The sequence below is a fragment of the Hordeum vulgare genome, chromosome 5H, assembly GCF_904849725.1.
Source record: "Hordeum vulgare subsp. vulgare chromosome 5H, MorexV3_pseudomolecules_assembly, whole genome shotgun sequence".
NCBI classification, from domain to species: domain Eukaryota; kingdom Viridiplantae; phylum Streptophyta; class Magnoliopsida; order Poales; family Poaceae; genus Hordeum; species Hordeum vulgare.
This window is the reverse complement of record NC_058522.1, coordinates 473,593,402-473,614,988: the sequence shown is the minus strand read 5'-3', so window position 1 is coordinate 473,614,988 and position 21,587 is coordinate 473,593,402. Positions and strand designations below refer to the sequence as shown.

At 45.9% G+C, this 21,587-nt stretch overlaps 1 protein-coding gene across 2 annotated transcripts; it reads right to left on the bottom strand.

Moving 5' to 3' along the window:
* Positions 1–511: 511 nt before the first annotated feature.
* LOC123399190 (heavy metal-associated isoprenylated plant protein 41-like) lies at positions 512–8,180 on the bottom strand. 2 transcript variants are annotated; one of them, XM_045093622.1, is made up of 3 exons: positions 7,553–8,180; positions 5,979–6,177; positions 512–923 (listed from the first exon to the last, which is right to left on the bottom strand). In XM_045093622.1, exons 1-3 carry the CDS (start codon positions 7,917–7,919, stop codon positions 830–832), a joined length of 660 nt encoding a protein of 219 aa, XP_044949557.1. In that variant the 5' UTR covers positions 7,920–8,180; the 3' UTR covers positions 512–829. The 2 variants fall into 2 exon arrangements, with proteins under 2 accessions (XP_044949557.1, XP_044949556.1); XM_045093621.1 differs by lacking the exon at positions 512–923 and adding an exon at positions 2,877–4,121 and having other exon boundaries at positions 7,553–8,062.
* Between the last annotated feature and the right edge of the window lie 13,407 nt (positions 8,181–21,587).

Sequence of the window (21,587 nt, the reverse complement as noted above, 5' to 3'; positions counted from 1 at the left end):
CCAGGAATCTTGACCATGTTTGATCGAGCTAGTCCTTCAGAGGCTCACTAGGGACAGTGTCTTGTCTATGTATCCACACATGTATTTGAGTTTCCAATCAATACAATTCTAGCATGGATAATAAACAATTATCATGAACAAGGAAATATAATAATAACCAATTTATTATTGCCTCTAGGGCATATTTCCAACAATAACTTCTATATGAATGTGAAATATCATCACCAATGTTGCCTTCCATGTCCTACGTCAACATTTGATTATTATATAATATTTAATGATGACTCATAATCACAAAAGATGTCCATAATAGTATATCTATATGTGAATCTCCTCTCCTCCTTCGTAGTCTTGATTAGATTGTAGTCATGACCAATGCTATGTTTGTTTATTTTCAATAATCTTAATCACTTATACTTTTTACAATGTGAAGTCATTACTCATCATTGGATAAGCATATGATCTTTATCTTGCTTTTTATGGACATGCTAAGATAACATGTTCCCAAGGGTAGACCACAAAAACTCAACTAATATTTATTATATATCTCACATACTTGTTTACAAGGGTAGATGGGGCTCAAAGCAAAAATACTAAGCAAAGCAAATCTGAAATTTATTTCTCTAAATCATGAATCAAGTAAGGTTCAAACTAAAATAGATAGTAATGATGGTGGGGGTGATGGAAGGGCGTCGGAGGACCAACAGGGGCCCCATAAGCTATACGACCGCCGCCTGGGGGTGATGGCTTGTTCCTAGGTGGCTGCCCCTCTGCGGTGTATTTTTGGCCAATAATTCTTATATATTCCAGGAAAAATCTCCGTGAAGTTTCACGTCATTTGGAGCAACTTGATTTTTCTACCTTTTTCTCGATTTTCCGACACATAATTCCACTGTCCAGATACTTTCCTCTTCATAATGTACCTGGCATATTCAGAGAGAAAAGATATAAGAATTACATAATAACATGAAATTATCGACAATAATAAGATAAATGTTAATAAAGATTTATGATGCAAAATGAACGTATCACCTGCCAGGAGGCGCTGGCGGCTGCCCTCCGTGAGAGTGAGGAGGCAAAGCAGCGCAAGGAGTAGGACGAGGAGGCGGCTTACAAGGCGCGACTGGCGGAGGCCATGGCGCTTTCCATTGTCGGCGACTGCATCGTGCCGCCGATTGCCCCGTCGTCCCAGCCAAGCTTGAACCGGGCCTCCCCGTAGGGGAGACGCACGTCAGCACGTGTCGGACGACTAGTGCGCGAGTGGGTTAGTGCGCCACCAATTTGGTTGGGGGCGACGCCGATGCAGGAGCGGCTCTACCTAGAGCACCGACAACTGGTGGAGGAGGGCCTCATGAGGCGATGGCTCGAGGAGTTGGATCCAAGGCTGAGGCGAAGGAGGAGGAGCACCGCGCGAGAGCCCAGCCATCGGCGGGCGACGTCGCCACCGCGTGAGAGTCGGCGTTCCCCGGGGCTGGCCCGACGCCGATGCTCGTCGACCTCATCGGCCCCGATGATGATGAGGAGGAGGACGTCTAGGACAACACGCCTCTAGTTTTATATTTAACTTACTGTTTCTAATTTATTTATAATGGACTCGTGGACTATCGTCAGATGTTAAAACCGACGTTAGTATTTAATTATTGATTTTTATTTTTAAAGTAGTTATACTTTATTTTTTCATATCGTCTTAAAAATGGATTATAACAACGGACATAGATATTCGCCGGACCGATCTAAACGAATAAAATACATACAAAACGCTCGTCCATTTGGGTCGCGTGGTTGGAGTTGCTCTAAGGCCCACAGAGCATGTCACACACGATTGGCTACGTTGTTGCATACTCCTCATCACTCCAACTTGCCCGAGCTGCCGTCTCTATTGTGTTACCACTGACCATGCCTATAGGCACCAGCCACTTTCAGCGTTGGTTACTGCATCCCCATCCTGCATAGTGGCGGAGCGAGAAACTGAATATAGAGGGGGCCAAAACATGTCATATAATGTTAAAGGGGGTCAAATCACCTAAACCTAACTAATTTTGTTTGATAAATAAAGGATTAGGAATACATATAGGTGTATTTGTGAGAGCATAGGGGGCCAAGGCCCCTACCTCCGCCACTGATCCTGCATTTGCACTATCAACCCCTCGATTTCCTTCCAACGGTGAGGTCCTTAGGCCTTCCGTCCTGTGAGCCTTCTTAGGGATGTCGGGATGGGTTGCGGCCTCCCCGTCTGTAACGCCCCGACACACATAGTTCTTACCGGGTTATCGTTAGCAAGATATCAATGCTGGTCTTTTCTAAGTATTTTGTTCTTACATGTATGGATCACCAGTTCTTCGCCGTTACCCCTAGCAAGATTTAGACATATCCTATAGATCAACATTAGTCTTTTCGACGTACTTTGTCTTTACTTGTGTGTATCTGGACCAACTTCCTAGTCGATCATTCATCCTAAAATTGTTTCAACCAAGCACATTGAATTTAAAAGTTCTTTTTGAATGGGCTTCTGAAAAAAAAATATTATTTATATGAATAGACTATCATCCTTATTAAGCCATACTATCACACCGTCTAAGCCACGGGACAATACTACTGCTCCGCGACACATAAATCAACTGACTGATGCAAGCTAAATTCTCAGGCCACCTAGAAATAGCAAACGCGAGGGAAAAAAACGAGTAGCAGTGTATCACCATCTAACAAGTTCAGAAAATTGTCAACCGGACTGCAGTGCGTTATCTACCTCGCGCTCTGCTCTGATCTTCATTTCGTCCCCTCTGCTACTTCCCGTGCTCGAATTCTATGTTTAAGATTACAACAGTGGCAGTTCCTCAGGCGTTCCAATTCCAACGTTCAAACGACAGCAGCACACATGTCATAACTAGTAGTAGTATTTTCTCTTGCATAAGGGGACAGTAATATATCAGGAGAGTCTTACAAGTTCAGGATTACCGTTGATAAACCGACATAACTGCGGACTATTTTGAGCCCCTAAAGACAGCTCCATTGCAAAATGAGGCTTGGCTGTCTACAGGCATTCGTTTAGACTACATAGCAGATAGGAGGAAACAGCATTACTTTGTGCTGTTCTGGGGAGTAGTGGTCGGTGTTCGCCACGCAAAATGGCACTAGCTGTACAAAACACCTCATGTCGAAACGTTGCATCATCTTGGAAGGTCAGAGTTTCTCTGCTCTAGTGAGACCCTTGTAGCAGAGACAAAGCCTCCAAAACGACCCTTCACTGTCCACCATAGAAGTGAATCAGCCTTTCCAGCCTCTCCCGCCTCTGAACCGACTCCCCGTAGCGATTCTCGAGGAAAACAGAGTAACCCAGGCTGGCTTCTCCAGGCATCAGTTGCATCTCAATCTCATAGTCCCGCTGCAGACTCCTCTGGTATTCTCCTGAGTAGTGGTCATCGCTTCTCCATGGTGGCACAACTGGAGGCCTCTCGTGGTGCCAAGGCTGCCCCGGAAGCCCAAGGCTCCCCATTGGTAGATGAAAGCCACGTTGGTTGGGCAAAACATGCAGCGGTGGCCCTCTGCACAGTGGCTGGATCATGTCCTGGTGATGAAAGTATGGAGCTCTCTCTGGGGCTCGGCCATAGAAGTTGACTGGAAAATCTGGACGTTCCATTGGAGGACCTCCAAAGGGGTAAGGATCAAACATGATCGGTATCTCAACTCTGTTGGCTGGAGGAAAATCTGGCCGAGGCCATGCTGGAGCAAGTGGACGCGGATCAAATGGTCTCGTGTCAGTTGCCAACATGCCAGGGTAGAATTTGCTGCCTCCAAGGGATGAGACTGAACCAATAACGTTTCCACACTTTTTCTTCTCTTTCTTTACGTCTCCAATGCAGAACTTAAAAGTGTAGCAAGGACCTAGAGCAAAAGATTGATCACACTTTGCACCATCTCCTCTCTTTTGGTTATAACCAGGGTACTCCTCTTTGCAGAAAATATCTTTATCAAACATAACAAGACAAGACTCATTGGCTAGTTGCTCGATATCCCATGCGTCGTAAGGATATCCTGTCTTGTGGCTAAGGTGGATTTCACCAAAGGGACGAAGTAGGTGTCGTGCATTGGCAAAAAATCCATTTACCAGCTGCTTATGCAAGCTACAGGTCAAAGCAACATGTTAATAAGAAGTTAGCTAAGAAACCAACGATCCATAAAGTCTGTTAAAGCATTAGATTTTGAGAAGGTTCTTGGGTTAACTAAACTATAAATAAGAAACCATCAGTTAACTACCATTAGCAGACAAACATTAAGCTCCTTACGGATAAGCGAACCAATCTTACCTCACAGTTCATATGTATAGAAACCTCTGCTTACAAGTTACAAAAACAGTTTCAAGTTACAGCTCAAATGCCTTGTATTTGTAAGTACTATTAACTCCATACCAAAATATAAGACGTTTACAAAAACGTCTTATATTTTGGTACAGAGGTATTTGTAGATACACTGTGGGCGTGTTTGGTTGCCTGGGTGGCTCTAGCCTGCATCGCATGAGGGATCCTGGGTGAGTGTGGCCTGGTTGAGTTGATGCAGAGATTGGTTGAGATGTGTGTTTGGTGGATTGTGTGATATTACGAGAGATGCTATAGACAAGAGATGATGTTTGGTAGACTGCAGGGAGCGGATCAACTCAACCGACCAGAGGCGAGGCGAGGTGATCTCCCTCCCCGATCCAGATCGGGCAGGGAGCCAAGGTGCTCGGTGGCGGGGCTGGCGGTCGGAGGGCATGGCGGCGCGGCAACCGGTGGCGAGGCGATGTCCCTCCCCGATCCAGATCGGAGCGACGGGAGCGGAGGTGCTCGGTGGCGGGGCTGGCGGCCGGAGGGCATGGCGGCGCGGCAACTGGTGGTGAGGCGATCTCCCTCGGGATCCAGATCGGGGCGACGGGAGGGAGGCGCTCGGCGGCGGGGCTGGCGGCCGGAGGCATGGCGGCGCGGGTGGCGAGGCGATCTCCCTCGGGATCTAGATCGGGGCGACGGGAGGGAGGCGCTCGGCGGCGGGGCTGGCGGCCGGAGGCATGGCGGCGCGGGTGGCGAGGCGATCTCCCTCGGGATCCAGATCGGGGCGACGGGAGGGAGGCGCTCGGCGGCGGGGCTGGCGGCCGGAGGCATGGCGGCGCGGGTGGCGAGGCGATCTCCCTCGGGATCCAGATCGGGGCGACGGGAGGGAGGCGCTCGGCGGCGGGGCTGGCGGCCGGAGGCATGGCGGCGTGGGTGGCAAGGCGATCTCCCTCCCTGATCCAGATCGGGGCGACGGGAGAGGAGAAGGGCGTTTTGCACGACTCGTGCATGCATCCAAGGAACAGCCGAATCCGGCGTAGCTCTCAGCCTGGCTGAGAGGGTACTTATTGCATCAGTTGGGCCAGGCCCAGATGGCCATACGGTTTACCAAACAAGCTGAAAATTGCATCTCGGATGCCATGCAGGTGCAGCGCGGGCAACCAAACACGCCCAGAAGGAACTAACAAACAGAGTGATGTATAAGATTTATGTGAAGGTTCAGGAATCGAATGAAAACATTCTAGTTTACTTCTCTTGCATTTGGTACATTGAGATATTTCTGCCTTCATAATAAGATAAATGTCATCTTGAATACAGAGAACACATAGCTATGGCATGTGCAATATATGTAAAATGCTCTCTATTCTTACTGCAACCATAAAAAACAGCACATTTCAACCAATGAGACTGTGCAATGTGAGAGAGTCCTCATTGGCCATAGCTAAACAAAAATAAAAAATCCTATATATTCCATCCAATGACACATGCACCTAAGCATAAATTTTCTAAACGAAACCACCAACACTGAAACTCCTCATACACAGATGCAGCCCCATGAATACTAAATCAAACTTAAACCAAAGAAAGTCACTAAGACCAATTATCATGCAACCAGCCATTATGAGAAAACATAGCAATTTTGTAATCCATGAATTAAGCAAAGTTTAGTGCACATACTTGATGACTAGCGGGTTATCCTCTTTTCCGTTGAACCCAGCATGAGGAAAATTAAAGATGATCCGATCGAACCGCCTCATCTTCAGAGAAGGGTAAAGCTTCATTAGTTTTGCATCAACGCCATGCAAAACTGTAGACTCCAACCTTTTCAGCTCGGTAATATTTGCCTCGGCGTTGCCATACTTCCTCTTTAAAGCGTCTGCCCGAGAAGAATGCCAACAAGATATGCAGACCAAACAGATAAGTTCATCGAAAAATGGTCACAGAACAACAGTATCTCTCTGAGATTAATGTAGGTTTAGGAGTGGGACAAATAAGAAATATATAAAGTAAAAAAGCAATTTAAATACGAAATATTTAGGGAAAAAACAAGAAAGGGTTGTGTTACATGGAATGAAATCAAGATATTTTTCTGAGCTGCCCTGACCAGTGCCGGAGCTAGGCAGGATATTCAGGGGGAGGCCAAGCACAAATAACGGATGTTTGGGGGGCCAAAGGCTATATTTTTTCTAATCTAAACATCCCTTAAAAAAATCCTGTTTATAGTTAAGGCTGGGGGGCCATGGCCCTTGCAGCTCACTACATATCTCCACCGATGACCCTAACGCCCTCGCGTAGTATGTTCACTGAGTTAATTTCTCACTCACTCATTTCCATTTTCCTGCTCCAAGGGCTTGTCACAGTTCGCTGAGTTGACTAATTGTTGACAAAACAGAGTGACAAAAGGAAAAATGATAATGGTCTGGATATATTTGGTCTACAAGGTGCAAACCATATCAAAACAACAGGTTACTCTAAGCAGCTGTGATCAGCAAAGCAGGGAATCTCAGGGTAAAACAGACTAACCAAAAAGACTTAGTACACACACTTAACTTGTTAAGTCCATAATGTTAAGTTTCCAACGATACAATATGAAGAAAAACAAAAACTAGAAATAGCAATAGTGGTTCCCAATGCACGACTGGATGTGATCCTTCCATGACACGCAATTTCCTTTTTTTTTTGAATGAAAGGGGTTCCCCCCACTCAACTTTTTATAGAATGAAGCATAATATTGTTCACAGCATACGGGCCTGTCAGGATGACACACAATTTGTAGCAGTAAAAAACAGTGAAACGCACGGTTGGAGTTGGAACTTCTTCATGATTAGTATCAGCGAGATCGCATACAATCCTTACCAAAACCAATCATGTACGAATGTATATATGTATAGCACCTTGTCTTCTCCATGCAGCTCGAAAAAACTACTACCAGCTCAATTTATAGCATGCAGGATTAGTTCCTTTGTGACAGAATGTGAAGCCAGTTTACGATAAGTATGATCCCAAGTTCCTAGCCCAGCAAAGTGCGTCAAATCCTTTTTAACCAGCAGAAGGTACCAAATTGTCCAAGGCACATGGCATTCTCGTATGTACCCTACATCCCCACGGCCCCATTTATTCCCCATGTCCAAAGCACGAAATGCCAAAAATGTACTCCAAATTAGTAGGAGTACTAGTAGTAGAACACAGAGCACACATATCTGGTCCTATAATTACGAGCAGCGAGAGGGGGGTGGTGGAACAGATCGAACCGTAGGAGTCGAGGGACGTGGCGACGATGTGCTCGCCGGAGCCGAAGGCGGCGGCGAGCGCCAGCGAGAAGGAGAAATCCCCGTCCCCGACGACGAGTATGCTGTGCATCGACGAGTAGTGCTTGAGCCACCTCACCCCCTCGTCATCCTTCTCCGCCGCGCCTTTCGCCGCCGGCGCATCGGCCTTCCGATCAGCGGCGGGGGGCGCCGGCGCCGGATCCCCTTGCACGGGAGCCTCGCCCTCCCCGCCGACGGCGATCACGGGACCCGCCTCAGCATCCTTGAGTCCCGCCGCAGCCGCAGCCTCGGCCCCCGGTGCCGCCTTCCCCCCGCCTCCGGGCTTCCCTAGCCGCCGTGGCCGCCGCATTACTCCTTTCCAGTCTCCACCAGCGGCTAGAGCAGAGCAGAGCGGTCCCTGTGCGCCCGTGCGGGGAGAAGAGAGGAAAGCGCGTGGACTCGGGTCCACCTCCCAACCCAAGCTGCAACCAGACCGCTCCGGCGAGGGAGCCGAACGGGGGAGGGGAGTGGAGTGGTTTTAACCTTCTGGGTGGCGCGGGGCCCGCATGGCGGTGAGCTGCGGGATCGGCGAAGGGTTTGCCGGATTTTGCGCGGATGGCCAAAGCCAAACCTTGTGTTGTGCGGACTGTGTGTGTGTTGACGAGTTTGAAATTTGAATGTTGCGAGAGAGACTCGCTGTCGTTGCAACGTTTTTCGATGGCACGGGCACGGGCATTGGACTGGACGCGGGTACGGCAACGCCACCACGTGGAGGCTGCGGCGCGGATTGGACTTTTGGGGGAGCGACGCCGGACGTGGGAACTTTATTTTTTCCAGAAAAAGAGGACGGAAAAACTATCACCATTGGCATATGCATCGTCGTCACGTTACCCAACTTGATGCAAGGCAACGAGGTTAAAGTGGTCAACAAATACAATGGTACATACCGTAGGTAACTTATTAGAGCATCTCTAACTGGTGAAGAAAAATTCGGTGATGTAAAAATTCCACATAGGGTAGGTACGAGAGAGAAAGTTTTTTTTTTAGAAAAGGAGGCCTTGCCCCGGCCTCTGCATCGAGTGATGCATGCAGCCATATATTAAACCAAACAAAGTCTTCACAAAGTACATAAAGGATGAAAGCAAAAAGGTGCTGAAATAAAAAGATACATGACGAACAGCACGCCGAAGCCGGAAGTGGCTAAAAGATGTAGATGTCTAAACACCTATCCTATTAATATGACGCCATCCAAACCGATTGAAGATACCCTGTGCTACCATCTCCCAACGGACACACTCAGTAATCATAGGCTCCCTGGCTGCCAAAGGAGTTAGTAACGACCATGTGCGGATCAGTGCGGTAGTTCTGAAGATAACCTGCAGAAAGTGAATATCACGTAGTCTGTTAAAAACCAAATCATTTCTGCTATTCCATAAAGCCCATAAAAGAGCACATGCTCCGACACGAATAGATTTGGTCAATTGAACATCAACTCCCTGTAACCACGTTCCAAGTAACGAGTTCAAGTTAACAGGAGGAGGGATGTTAAAAGTAATGTGAATCGAGCGCCAAACAAGTTTAGCCATAGGACAATCGAGAAAGAGGTGCTGAATACTCTCTACCCTTGGACAAAAGCTACATCTGGGGCTACCTTTCCAATTCCGTTTGGCCAGATTATCCTTTGTTAAAATAACTCACTTGTGAACAAACCACAAGAAAACTTTAATTCTAAGAGGCACTCTGACCTTCCAAATATGCTGGGTTTTTGGAATAGGTACGGAATCAATGAGATCAGAATACATGGATTTAACCGTAAACATCCCATTCGATGTTAAACTCCAAGAAATTCGATCAATCCTGTCAGAAAGATTAACCTCCATTAACCTTCTAACCAGATGCAACCAGGAGGTCCATCTATCACCAATTAAAGATCTACGGAATTGAATATTAAGGGGTATCTCACGAAATACTGCCGCAACGGACACTTGTCGGCGTTGGGCAATATGGTACAGCCGCGGGTATTGAAGAGCTAAAGGCGAATCTCCTAGCCAGGAATCTTCCCAGAATCTAGTCAATTCACCATTACCAATGATAAACCTCGTTCTGTTGAAGAATGAGTTTTTCACTCGCATCAGACCCTTCCAGAACAACGAGTCTAGTGGTTTAGCCGTAACCTGAGATAAAGATTTGGAGTGAAGGTACTTGTTCGTCAGAATTTGTACCCACATCCCTTCGGATTCCATAGATAATCGAAACAACCACTTGCTGAGAAGACATCTATTTTTGGTCTTCAAATTTTCGATTCCTAAACCTCCCTGTTCTTTAGGTCGGCAAATAATATCCCATTTAGCCAACCTATACTTAGTTGTAACCTCATCACTTTGCCAGAAAAAACGGGATCGGTAGAAATCCAATCTTTTTCGCACCCCCATAGGTACCTCAAAAAAAGATAGGAGAAACATAGGCATGCTTGTTAATACTGAATTGACAAGCACTAACCTACCTCCGTAAGAAAGGAGCTTACCTTTCCAACTACTAAGTTTCTTTTCAAACTGTTCCTCAATGCATTTCCACTCAGCATTGGTAAGTTTACGGTGATGAATGGGAATTCCTAAGTACGTAAAAGGAAAATCCCCAGCCACACACCCAAACAGCTGATTATAAATATGTTGTTGGTTTTTGGCTTCACCAAAACAAAACAACTCACTTTTATTGAAATTTATCTTCAGTCCAGATAGCTGTTCAAAAAGGCAAAGAATGAGCTTAAGATTTTTAGCTTTCACTAGATCATGCTCCATAAAGAGTATAGTATCATTGACATATTGTAGAATAGAGACACCCCCATCCACAAAATGAGGTACTAATCCACCTACAAGGTCCTTTTCATTAGCTCTCTTAATCATAAGAGCCAACATATCCACAACAATATTGAAAAGAATAGGAGACATCAGATCCCCTTGTCTTAGCCCCTTAAGTGTCTGGAAGAAGTGACCAATGTCATCATTGACCTTGATCTCGATACTCCCTCTTGTAATAAAGGAATCTATATGCTTTCGCCATAGCTCATCGAACCCCTTCATCCGCAAGGTTTGTTGCAAAAAGGACCATTTCACTTTATCATAGGCTTTTTCGAAATCCACTTTGAAGATCACCCCATTAAGTTTCTTTGAGTGAATTTCATCCAGAGTCTCATGAAGGACCACTACCCCTTCAGGGATATTACGCCCATGCATAAATGCGGTTTGCGAAGATTGCACCACTGAATGTGCCATCTTAGTTAGTCTATCCGTTCCAACCTTTGTGAAAATTTTGAAACTAACATTAAGCAAACATATAGGGCGAAACTACTCAATACAGGTCGCCCCTTTCTTCTTTAGTATCAACGTTATAGTACCAAAATTCAGATGGAAGGGTTGTAGGTTACCAGCAAACATATCATCAAACATTGCCATAAGATCCGCTTTGATGATATGCCAGCATTTTTTGTAAAACTCCGCCGGAAACCCATCAGGACCAGGGGCTTTGCCACTCTTCAAACCTCCAATCGCGTCAAGCACCTCTTTCTCCGTAAAAGGAGGAGATAATGACTCATTATTGGCCTCTCCGACTTGAGGAATATCTACTACCTGGTGCTCATCCATAGTCACAAAACTATCATGGTGAGCACCAAAAAGTTGTTTATAATATATTGAGATATACACTTTTAAGTTCTCATGACCTACTATTGTATCCTCATCCTACTCAAGCTGCACTATCCTTTTCTTCCTGTGTTTGCCATTTGCTACTAAGTGAAAAACTTAGTGTTATTATCCCCAAGGATGATCGCCCTAACTTTGGCTCTGTCCGCCCACTTCATTTCCTCCTCTCTAAGGAGTGTACGAAGTATTTTTTCGGCCTCAAATCTGAGGTGACGGTCGTTCTCATCCAGCAAACACCACTCAGCCTTTCGATCGAGCTCATCTATAAATTTAATGAGCCTCTCCCGCTCATCTTTATAGGTCCCCGAGACATGCTTAGCCCAACCACGAAGGTATTGTCTCAGATGTCTAATTTTATTTTGCCAGCGTTCCACATTGGATGTTCCACCCAAAGTCCTATTCCATTCCATGGCAATCATCTCCATGAAGACCTCCCTTAAAAACCAGCTGGACTCGAAAGAGAAACTGTCTCGATTACCCATATGCGATGCATCCCCTGTATCCACCAGAAGGGGAGTATGATCGGAGATCGCCCGTTGAAGTGCACGCACGGTAACCAAAGGGAATTTCTGTTCCCAATCAACACTAGTAAGAATTCTATCCAACTTTTCAAAAGTTTGATTAGGTAAGGAATTCGCCCATGTGAAATTCCGGCCCGAGAGTTCTATCTCCCGCAATTCAAGGCTCTCAATAATAGTATTGAACAAAAATGGCCATCTACCATCAAAATTGTCATTGTTCTTTTCATGAACCCATCTAATAATATTGAAATCGCCCCTATCAATAATGGCAATTTCTCATCGCATATTCGAACTAAATCTGCTAGGAATTCAGATTTAAGTTCAGGTTGAGCAGCCTCGTAAATCGCTACAAGAGCCCACCGGAAACCATCCATTTTGGATGTAATTTTAAATTTAACCGCAAAATCACCAAACACAACTTCCCTAACCTGAAGTGTGTCACATCTGACGCCAAGTAAGATTCCCCTGGATCATCCTCTTGGAGGTAGACAATGCCAATCAAAATCAATCCCTGCGGAAAGAGAACTCAAAAACTGAGATCTGAACTTATCTCACCCTGTCTCCATATTGGCAATAAAGTCCAGCTGATGCTCCAACGTGGCGTCAGCAAGGAATCTGGTTTTAGCCACGTCACGTAGACCTCTGCTATTCCAAAAAATTCCTCTCATCTTTCGTCATAGAATTTCTTAGCAGTCTTAAAACGTGCACTCCTACGGACAGCAGAAACTGAATAGACTTTTCTTTTCCATGTCCGTTTCATTTTCTCCCCATGTCCCTGGTCCGAATAACCAGGAATACATGGCTCGGTTTGACGTGCACGCTCAGCAACTAAACTATCATCAAGATAAGATTCCTCGCCCACCTTAGGCTTATCTATGGGAAGCAGATTCTCACATAGAGAATTCAGCCCCCCTAGGTCATTAATCTCAGCATCAGTCATCGGTTTAACAGCAGCCAAATTCCAAACAAGATCCATAGCCCTATCTATCTCTAGATCAAGTTGATCATTAATCGATTTCGAAACTTCAGCATTTGAATTACCGAGAGATACCCCAATAGCAGTGGCCTTATCAATAATCTCATGAGGGAAAAATGCAGAATAGAATGCTCTAAATTTACAGACATACCTGTTGATGATTCCGCCTCCCTCAATTTTGCAACTCGCATCGCATGACCCACCTGCAGGTCATCCGCATCTGGCTGCGCCTGAATCCGCTTACTGACCCTCCTGTCCAGAGTCACAGAATCTGGAATACCGCCAAACTGTATGACAACATCCTTGGAGAATGAAACCTCCGAGTTATCTCCCCCATTATCTAGCATCTCCGTCACCGGAGCCACTGGAGAGACATCGGCAAGCACCTCAGCCACCAGTCCCTGATTAGGGACCACTGAGTCCCCCTCCACAATCCCCAAGCACGACATAATCATCGGTGTCCTAGCATCCTCCTCCCTGACTTTCTGCAAATAGGAATCCAACGATATCGGCTGAAGTCCCACAGTCGGTGATGAAGGTTGCAACGAGGCACTGGCAGACTGTTTCCCATGGAACGACATTTTCACGTGCGTTTGATGACCTTCCTGAACCGACAACTGAGCACAGGCAGCAAGCCTGGCCGGCACCTCTTCTGGTTCGAATGAACCGAAGCGCAGCTGCGCCCCTGGAGCCGATACATCGCCACCAGAGGCTGAACCTCCATCTCCCGACTTCGGCTCCACAACAGCCGACCCAGGAGCAGAATCCGGTAATGAAGAAGGCTTACCCTTGTCCGCATCTTTAGCACCCGACTCGCCATCCCTATCTGGCATATCAACTTCAGGATCCACCGTGGCGTCTCTGACCGATGGTGGACTCTCGATCTCAAGACTAAGGATAAATCTCTTACCCTAAAAAATCCAGAGCACTTCCTCCGGGATCAACCCACTATCAATAACACTAACAAACACCCGTGCAGCTCCGTTAGCGCGTGTGTACGCCATGTCAACCTGCTCCGTTTTACCAATAAGGGATCCAAAACTCCAACCAACCAAGAAATCATTGACTGCCTTAGACGGAGCTCCATAAAATCGGACCCAAACCTAATCCAGAGGAACCCCCTGAGGCTCATCTCCCTTCCACACATCGAACTCCAGGATACAACTCGTGCTAGGCACTCTGCACATGCCAAACTTGAGCAACCGTGCAAGATCATCTTTGGAAGGAAACGCCACCTTGAAAACAGTCTCAGAAATCGTGATAGGCTCCCAACGAAAAGTAGATGGCACAAGATCTCGAAGCTGTTGCACCACATGGTCAACCGTCATCTTCCCGCTGGCAACAATGACCTTACCAATAAGAGCCACATCTGGCACATGCACCGTTGTGGTCAGAGCTGGAGACTCAAAAAACATAAGCTCCTCGGAACACACCCCATAGATAGCCATAACGGGCATCGGGCCCGTCATAAGAGGGCACGAAGAAGATCCATGAATGGGCTTGAGACATAACTCGCAAAGAACAGCCGAGCATTCAGACACAAAATGACCGTTCTCTCCACAACGATAGCAAGTCATTTTTTCCTTCTTTCGCGCCCACTTAGTTGGTCGGTCACCCCCCTCCATCCTGGTAGCGATATTACCTCTGTCCACAGCAACAACAACATCCTCAGTCCCTTTCGTCGAAGGAAGAGAGATGGATGGCACCTCGGGTTGGACCTGCCCATGCTCACCATTGGCTTCGTAAACTGACTCCAACTGAGCCGGAGGTCGCGGGATCCTGCCACCTCCACGGCCTCTGGGATCTCTTAGGACCAGCCGACCCCGGCACAAACTTCCCGGGGGGTCTCGAGAAACCCCGACCATTGCCAGCATTAGCCTGCCAAGCATATCCACGGCCTCCACCAAACGACGATGAGCCGCGGTGCTGACCATCACCATACGCATTCACTCCATCGTCTCCCCAATGACCACGTGGCTACAAGCGGTTGGCATCATCCCCAACCTTCCCTCCCGCCACCACAGGAGGTGCTGTAGGCTTCACTCCTGCCGCCGCAGGAGGTGCTGCCGACTTGGCAGTAGCCTGCGCAGGGTGACGGAAACCCTGACCGTGAGCTTTGCCCAGCCCCTGGCTCTTCCCCAGACTACCAGACGCCGCACCCTGGGCCGACGAGGATCGCGGAAGGGGCGCACCTCTCCCGGCCATGACGGACGATCGATAGGCAGGAACCCACGACGCTCGGCCTCGTCTCTGTCTTGGGAATCCAACCCTAGCGACCCTACGAAAGGAAGATGCGTCCTGGCTAGAGTCCTCCTGACAGATAGGCAGCCCACCTTCGGGCCGACTCACCCCAGACTGGGCCGAATACCCAGCCTGTGTGTCAACCAACGAAGAGGTAACCAAACCTGGCCCATCCGCAGACATAACGACAGACAAAAAACTATCCCTGTGATCGCGCCTGGACTGCGCCATCACCGCCGTTCTTGACGAACGACGAACCGAAGACAGTGGTTTGATCTTATGCTTGTTCAAAACACCCTCAGGCCAACAGCCAGGTTTGAAGAAATCACACAAAGAGATGGGATGTCTACTAACCTTAGGTAGAGGCCCGATCCAAGGTTTTGGCCGGGAAGCCCCCTTCTTCTTCTTTGGCAGTCGGACATCTCGCTGCAGCTTGCACTCCAACGACACCCCCAACGACGATGCTGGAGATACCGGAGATGGAACAACCAGAGAACGCGTAACCGATGGTTCCTCAACAGGATCGTCGTCCGATTCGTCATCCTGATCTGCAAGAACCCAAAATCTCCCACCAAAACGAGAAGGAACCAAAGTATCATGAACCTTATGACCACAGGAAATCCCCGGATATGAAGATTTTGGCAAAAACACTTGAAATCCGTCGATCTCAATCTCTAGCCCGATCCTAGGCAATTCATCGGCAAGGAGATAGCGGCCTGCCAAAATATCGCCCTTCGCATCCCTAATTGTCGCCCACCCCGACGATTGATGAATGACCAGCGATCCGAATTGATCGGCTCTGGCTCCAGCGGTAGGCAGTCAGAATCGTACATCCCATCATCGATGCACACCTGCAGAACATCCATCGATGGAAGTAGAATCCCCAAAAAGACTCACCTGGATCTCAGACGACGAACCACCGATCTCCGCGCAAGGAGCCCCGCCGTCGTGATGAAGCGCTCCGATCGCATCTCAGGACGGCTGTGGCTTCTCATTCCACATTTCAAAATTTCAAACTCTAGTTCAACATTAAACATTTCGAACAACATAATTGAACAGTATCATGGAACTAGCGTGGACATACTACGACGGTAGACCATGAAAAATCATGACGCCAATTAACACGGTGAGTTTTATGTCGTCTTCCTCGTTGTCGAGGTTGAACATCCCTGGTGGTCCGTCGGAGGGGCATGCCTCGTGGTCAATACTGATAGTACTCCTCCTCCTTCTCCTCGGGTATGTGGTACCCCTCCTTCTTGACCCCGTCGAACATCGCGCCGACATCGTCGGAGATTTTGTGATGCATCTCTTCTTCCTCCTTCTTTCGCTTTGCCTTGTCCTTCTCCACGAAGAACCGAAGCTCCACCTCGACGAGGTGCAGATTGACCTTGGAAAAATTCTCCATGTAAAGCATAACCCTTTCCTCCACAGCACGTTGCGCCTTGACACAACAATGTGATTTTTTTCTCCATGCGGGAGACAATGCGCATCTCAGGGGGTCTATGCCTCCTCGGCTGAGGCCATGTCGAGGAAGTTCAGCTCAACTCGTGTGTCGTGACATCTCCTTGACACAACATTGATGGCCCCTGAGCAGCTGAGCGCAGCGGCTACGAGCCGAACCCAGCAACAGACAAAGTCAATAGATTGGGGGTGGTGGGTCGTGGATCAGGCGACGACGAGCAATGAGGAGCCTGGATTTGGGCATTGGCGGGGTGGCTAGTGGCGGCCGGTCGGGTGGCGATTGCAGCATGGATTTGCCGGAATAGACGACGTGGGATGCATGCGGGATACGTGTGCGTGTCTCGGCATGGGGATTTCACAATAGCCGTTGTGGCGGTGCAAATATGTGGGAGCGGGAGGCGTTTTCACCTGTTGAAGTGATGTTTTTGGGCTGATGTGCCTCGAATGGTCATTTTTTATCACCGTCGGGTTTTTACATCACCTGTTGAAGATGTTCTTACTATGCCACTATAAGATATGAATTTAACACATACAACTAAGTTGATTTTTTTGCAAAATTGCTATGGAAAAAAAAATCGCCTTCGCGCCACTCTTGCCACGTCAACCACCGATGGTCATCACCTTGGCAAAGAGACAACGCCATCAACAATGTGACGATGCAAGTTTATCACTACTCGACCAAAACACTAAAGGTCAAAACATGAGTTTTTTACTTCGAATATGAAACATGTTACAAGGAAAGCGATTTGTTTCAGCCGGCTTCATGCATTCGCTCCATCAACCGCCTAAGATTACGTTATATTTGTGCGATCATGCAGTGCCCTTCAACCCCTTCTAGCCGTCACGAGAGCCCCCAACATCGTGTCCTAGTTTGACCCACACACCGTACTCCCTCGGACTTATCCACCAGTAGTGAAATTTCTTGCCCATACGCGTCTTCTGCCCCGTGAGATCCCCTCCCACATCTCTCTCATGTCTATGCCTCACTCCTCTAGCGAGGTTCATCTCCTCGAGCCTCTCCTTCTCCTATTTTCCCTTTCCATCTGCATGTCGATAGCCCACTCGTCACGTGTGATGTTGTAATCAGCCCGCCCAAGCTACAATATCCGCCCAAGCTACAATATGGCGCTAGGCGACGAGCTGCTACACGAGGACACACATATATGTATCGAAGGGATACCCTGGTGGTGCGAAGGGGCTCCCAGGGGTGGCGACCGGTGCCGCGACATCATGTTGCATGAGATGAAGCCATCGTAATACAACGATGTGCCCCAAACAGCGATGTTGTGCTGCAAGGAGGCGGTTGTCCGTGCTACGACATCATGTTGCATGCGACGAAGCCATCGTACTACAATGATGTGCCCTCAAAGGCGATGATGTACTCCAAAGAGGCGATGGTTGGTCCTACGAGCCTATGTTTCCGCGTCCTAGTGGCTAGAGTTTTCTGGTGCGGTTTTAGTGGTGGTAGATAGCCCGAGTCCTACGTGGCCACCCCATATGGACGCGTCGAACAACTCTGATGTTTGGGTTGCGTTTGAAGGGTCCAGTTAGGTGACTAAATTTGGCATGGGCGGTTTCTCGGTTGTCTGTCTGGGAATTTAGGGGGGAGGGGGAGTGAGGGGTCCGGTTATAGATGCTCTAAGCACTTTCATGCCATCTATTCTTCGATCTAGATTTCCTCCCCCACACATATAGCTAGAAGTCTGGTTGTTGATTATGAAAGATTGCAAGCGAGGGTGTGCGACAAACAAAACTGGACTATTTATTATGCCCATAAATTTTGGGTATTATCTGTATTAGTACCAACTTGGATCGCACGAAACATGATCACAACCCGGTGCAAAATTTGACCCCTCACCCACATGGAAGGCATATACATATCAGTACCCACAAGTCCGTTTATGGCCCGCCCATGAAAGTAACCATGGGTCACGCTCGTCCATACTCATACAAGCCGAGTACCAACAATTGATAAAATAGAAAATGATATGGACCCACCTGAGTAGCTCACAAGAGATGTTATATACATGGATACTCATATTCATGTAACAATGAAAATAAGAGCCATAACCATATGTACATGTTTTTTCTTTGGTATGACGATGAAGTCACATGGCATGATAGACAATAAAACTTAGTTGTTTACACACATCACGATTCACAACTACAAATGAACACCATAATATGGTTAACTAATGCTCGATAGGGAATTAGAAAGTGTTATATGTCGCGTCACCACTGTGGGTCAGGCTTATCCGATGGATATCCAACCGGTATCCACGTAGCAAGTGGAAAGTTCTGAATCCATGACCAACTTATGTGTTAGTGGATATCCACTCGCGAAGATCCATGCAGGACCCACAAGTTCTTGGATATCCTCTCGTGAAACCCTTGCGCAACTGGCTGGATATTTGTGTATACCTGGGTCCAGTGGCGATTCTAATAGGGAGGCTTCAATAGGCTGAAGCCTATCCTCCAAAATCCTATTTCAGTTAAATATACCATATGATAATTACATCAAGGTGCTTTACATGCAACAATTTTAGTGAATTTGCTAATTAGGCCTAGTAAATTGATGTTTTGAGCATGCCCTCTACTATCACACTAGATTCGCCACTACGTGGGTCCATGGATAATAATGTGATCCCTACACACTTGACCAATTGATTGATCAATTTTCTTAAAACGTAGATGCTTATATACACGCACCATGAGCACTCACCCCCATGAGCATTTCAGTCTCATAATTGACGGGAACATTGTCGAGCATAGGAGGTAGTGTTTACTAACAACAAATTATATAACAGTAGAAATGTAACCAATCATTTTAAAATTGTATATAGTCATGTGCAGAAACAAAAAAACTGGGTAGCGAAACCATGAACTTTCTTCCCCAAAAGGGAGAATGAAAGGGAAATTTTAGTTTTTGCCACTCTAGCTTTTTTCAATTTTTCTTATGCCACTCTAGATTTTGACATTTCATTTTTACCACTCTTAGCTTTTGATAATTATCACAATTGCCATTTTATGGCATAAAAAAGTTACAGAGTGCCAACTATGATACATTGTCAAAGTTAAGAGTGGCAAAAGTGAAATAAAATCATTTTGCTTTTGCCACAGAATGGAAATTGTGATAATTGTCAAAAGCTAAGAGTGACAAAAGTGAAATGTTAAAAATCTAGAGTGGCATAAGCAAAATTGGTAAAATCTAGAGTGGCAAAAACAAAATTTTCCCAGATTGAAACTCTCATGATCGCATCAATGCGCACATTAATTTTTTTAGGGTACACCCATTTATTAACTAGGACGCCGATAACCATCACACATGTGGTATAACAAACATCTGACCACACCCCCATGATCGCAAATTGAGGCATGACACCTCATGCATGCACAAGTGACAAAACTTATGATGTGAGTAGTACTCTTTCGTCTTTTCACTTTTTTAAAGCGTTTTATCTTTTAAATAAATAATTTGATTGAAAAAACGTTTTCATCATTAAATTCGTCGCGACGAGATCTTCGAAACTAGATCTCATATTGATATGTTTGGGCGACTTTTTTTGGGTTAAAAGTTGACATGTCTATTACACATAAGTTGCCATCATGATTACACTGAAATTGTCATGATATATTCCAACTACAATTTCTTAAGTTTCACATGTTATAAAAACTGAATTAAGAAACTGAACTTGTCATGATGAATTAGTAAAATTTGGCACGATCCATTAAAATAATTTTGACATGGTTCATAAGTAAAAAAAATATGTCGTCAATTACTTTAAAAAATGCATGGTCAATATCTTAAATTTGGCATGAACCATAAAAAAATTGTCATGGTAAATTACTTAATTTTACCATGATACATGCACTAAAATTTGCCATGGTTCATACAAAAATATTTTTCACATTCAAAATTCTAGAATTGCCATGATCAAAATACTAAAATTGCCATAATCTATAAACTCAATTTTCCATGATGAACTAATAAAAATTACCATGATCCATGAATTAAATTTGTTGTGGTTAATTACTAAAATTTACCATGATCAATTAATAAAAATTGCCGTGAAAGGTAGTTGAAATACAATGATGGCTTTAAATATAGAAGGAAAAACTAGATGAAACATGTCAGGACAACTTTATTATAAACACTATGACAACTTGAGTGTAAACATTATGACAACTTTTGACCATATGTATGTTGTGACAAGATGGATGGTTATGAAGGCGTGTGCACCATGCATGTTGCCTGATGCCACATATGTGAGCGTTATCATTTAGGTTTAATTATATTATTAGAGTTCATACAAAACATCGAGGCCATTACAAGGTATTAATATAACATCTAGAACTAAGTTAGACTTTTTTTGCAACAAGGACAACAATGTTCTGACTTACCGTCCTCGTGATGGGTCTTCTGAAACTCACGTCTACCATGAATACTCACTCCATACCAGATTTGGATACGACTCCTTGAACAACTTTTTTTCTTCGATAAAGGACATTTCATTGAATTGATTTATCAAGGTGATATAACCGCATCAAAAGAATGCCCGGCCTCTGTATAACATGATGTACACAGCCAACAAGTCCAAAAGACCAAAAATAAATAAATATTGTTTTGGAGCAAAAATAAATCAATCCAGCCTAGGATGGGATAGATCCTATCTGGAGATTACACCACCATCCATGAAGGGAGAAAACCTCCCTGACTGTACGCTCCAGCCGGGTAGACGCCATACAAAAAGGTATCTATCCTCCGGCCTTTGTAGGATAGACCAAGTACGGAGCCATTGTGTACACGAATGAATAACCTGCACAGGAGAAGAAACACATTTATTATTAAAAACCACATCATTTCTGGTAAGCCACAATGCCAACCATAGGGCAGCCGCCTCCACAAAAACATGTGCCGAAAATTGTTTATCAATACCCCGCAACCAATTGCCGAACATGTCACATGCACTACGTGGGGGGTATAAATTGGAAGCTACTTGAACGATGGTCCATACTGCCCGAACGAACTTACACTCAAGTGTTTAATAGACTCGTCATGTTGGCAAAAGACACATGTTTTACTACCTTGTCAGTTACGTCGTGTCAGGTTATCTCTAGTTAAGATGACCCCTCTGCTTAAA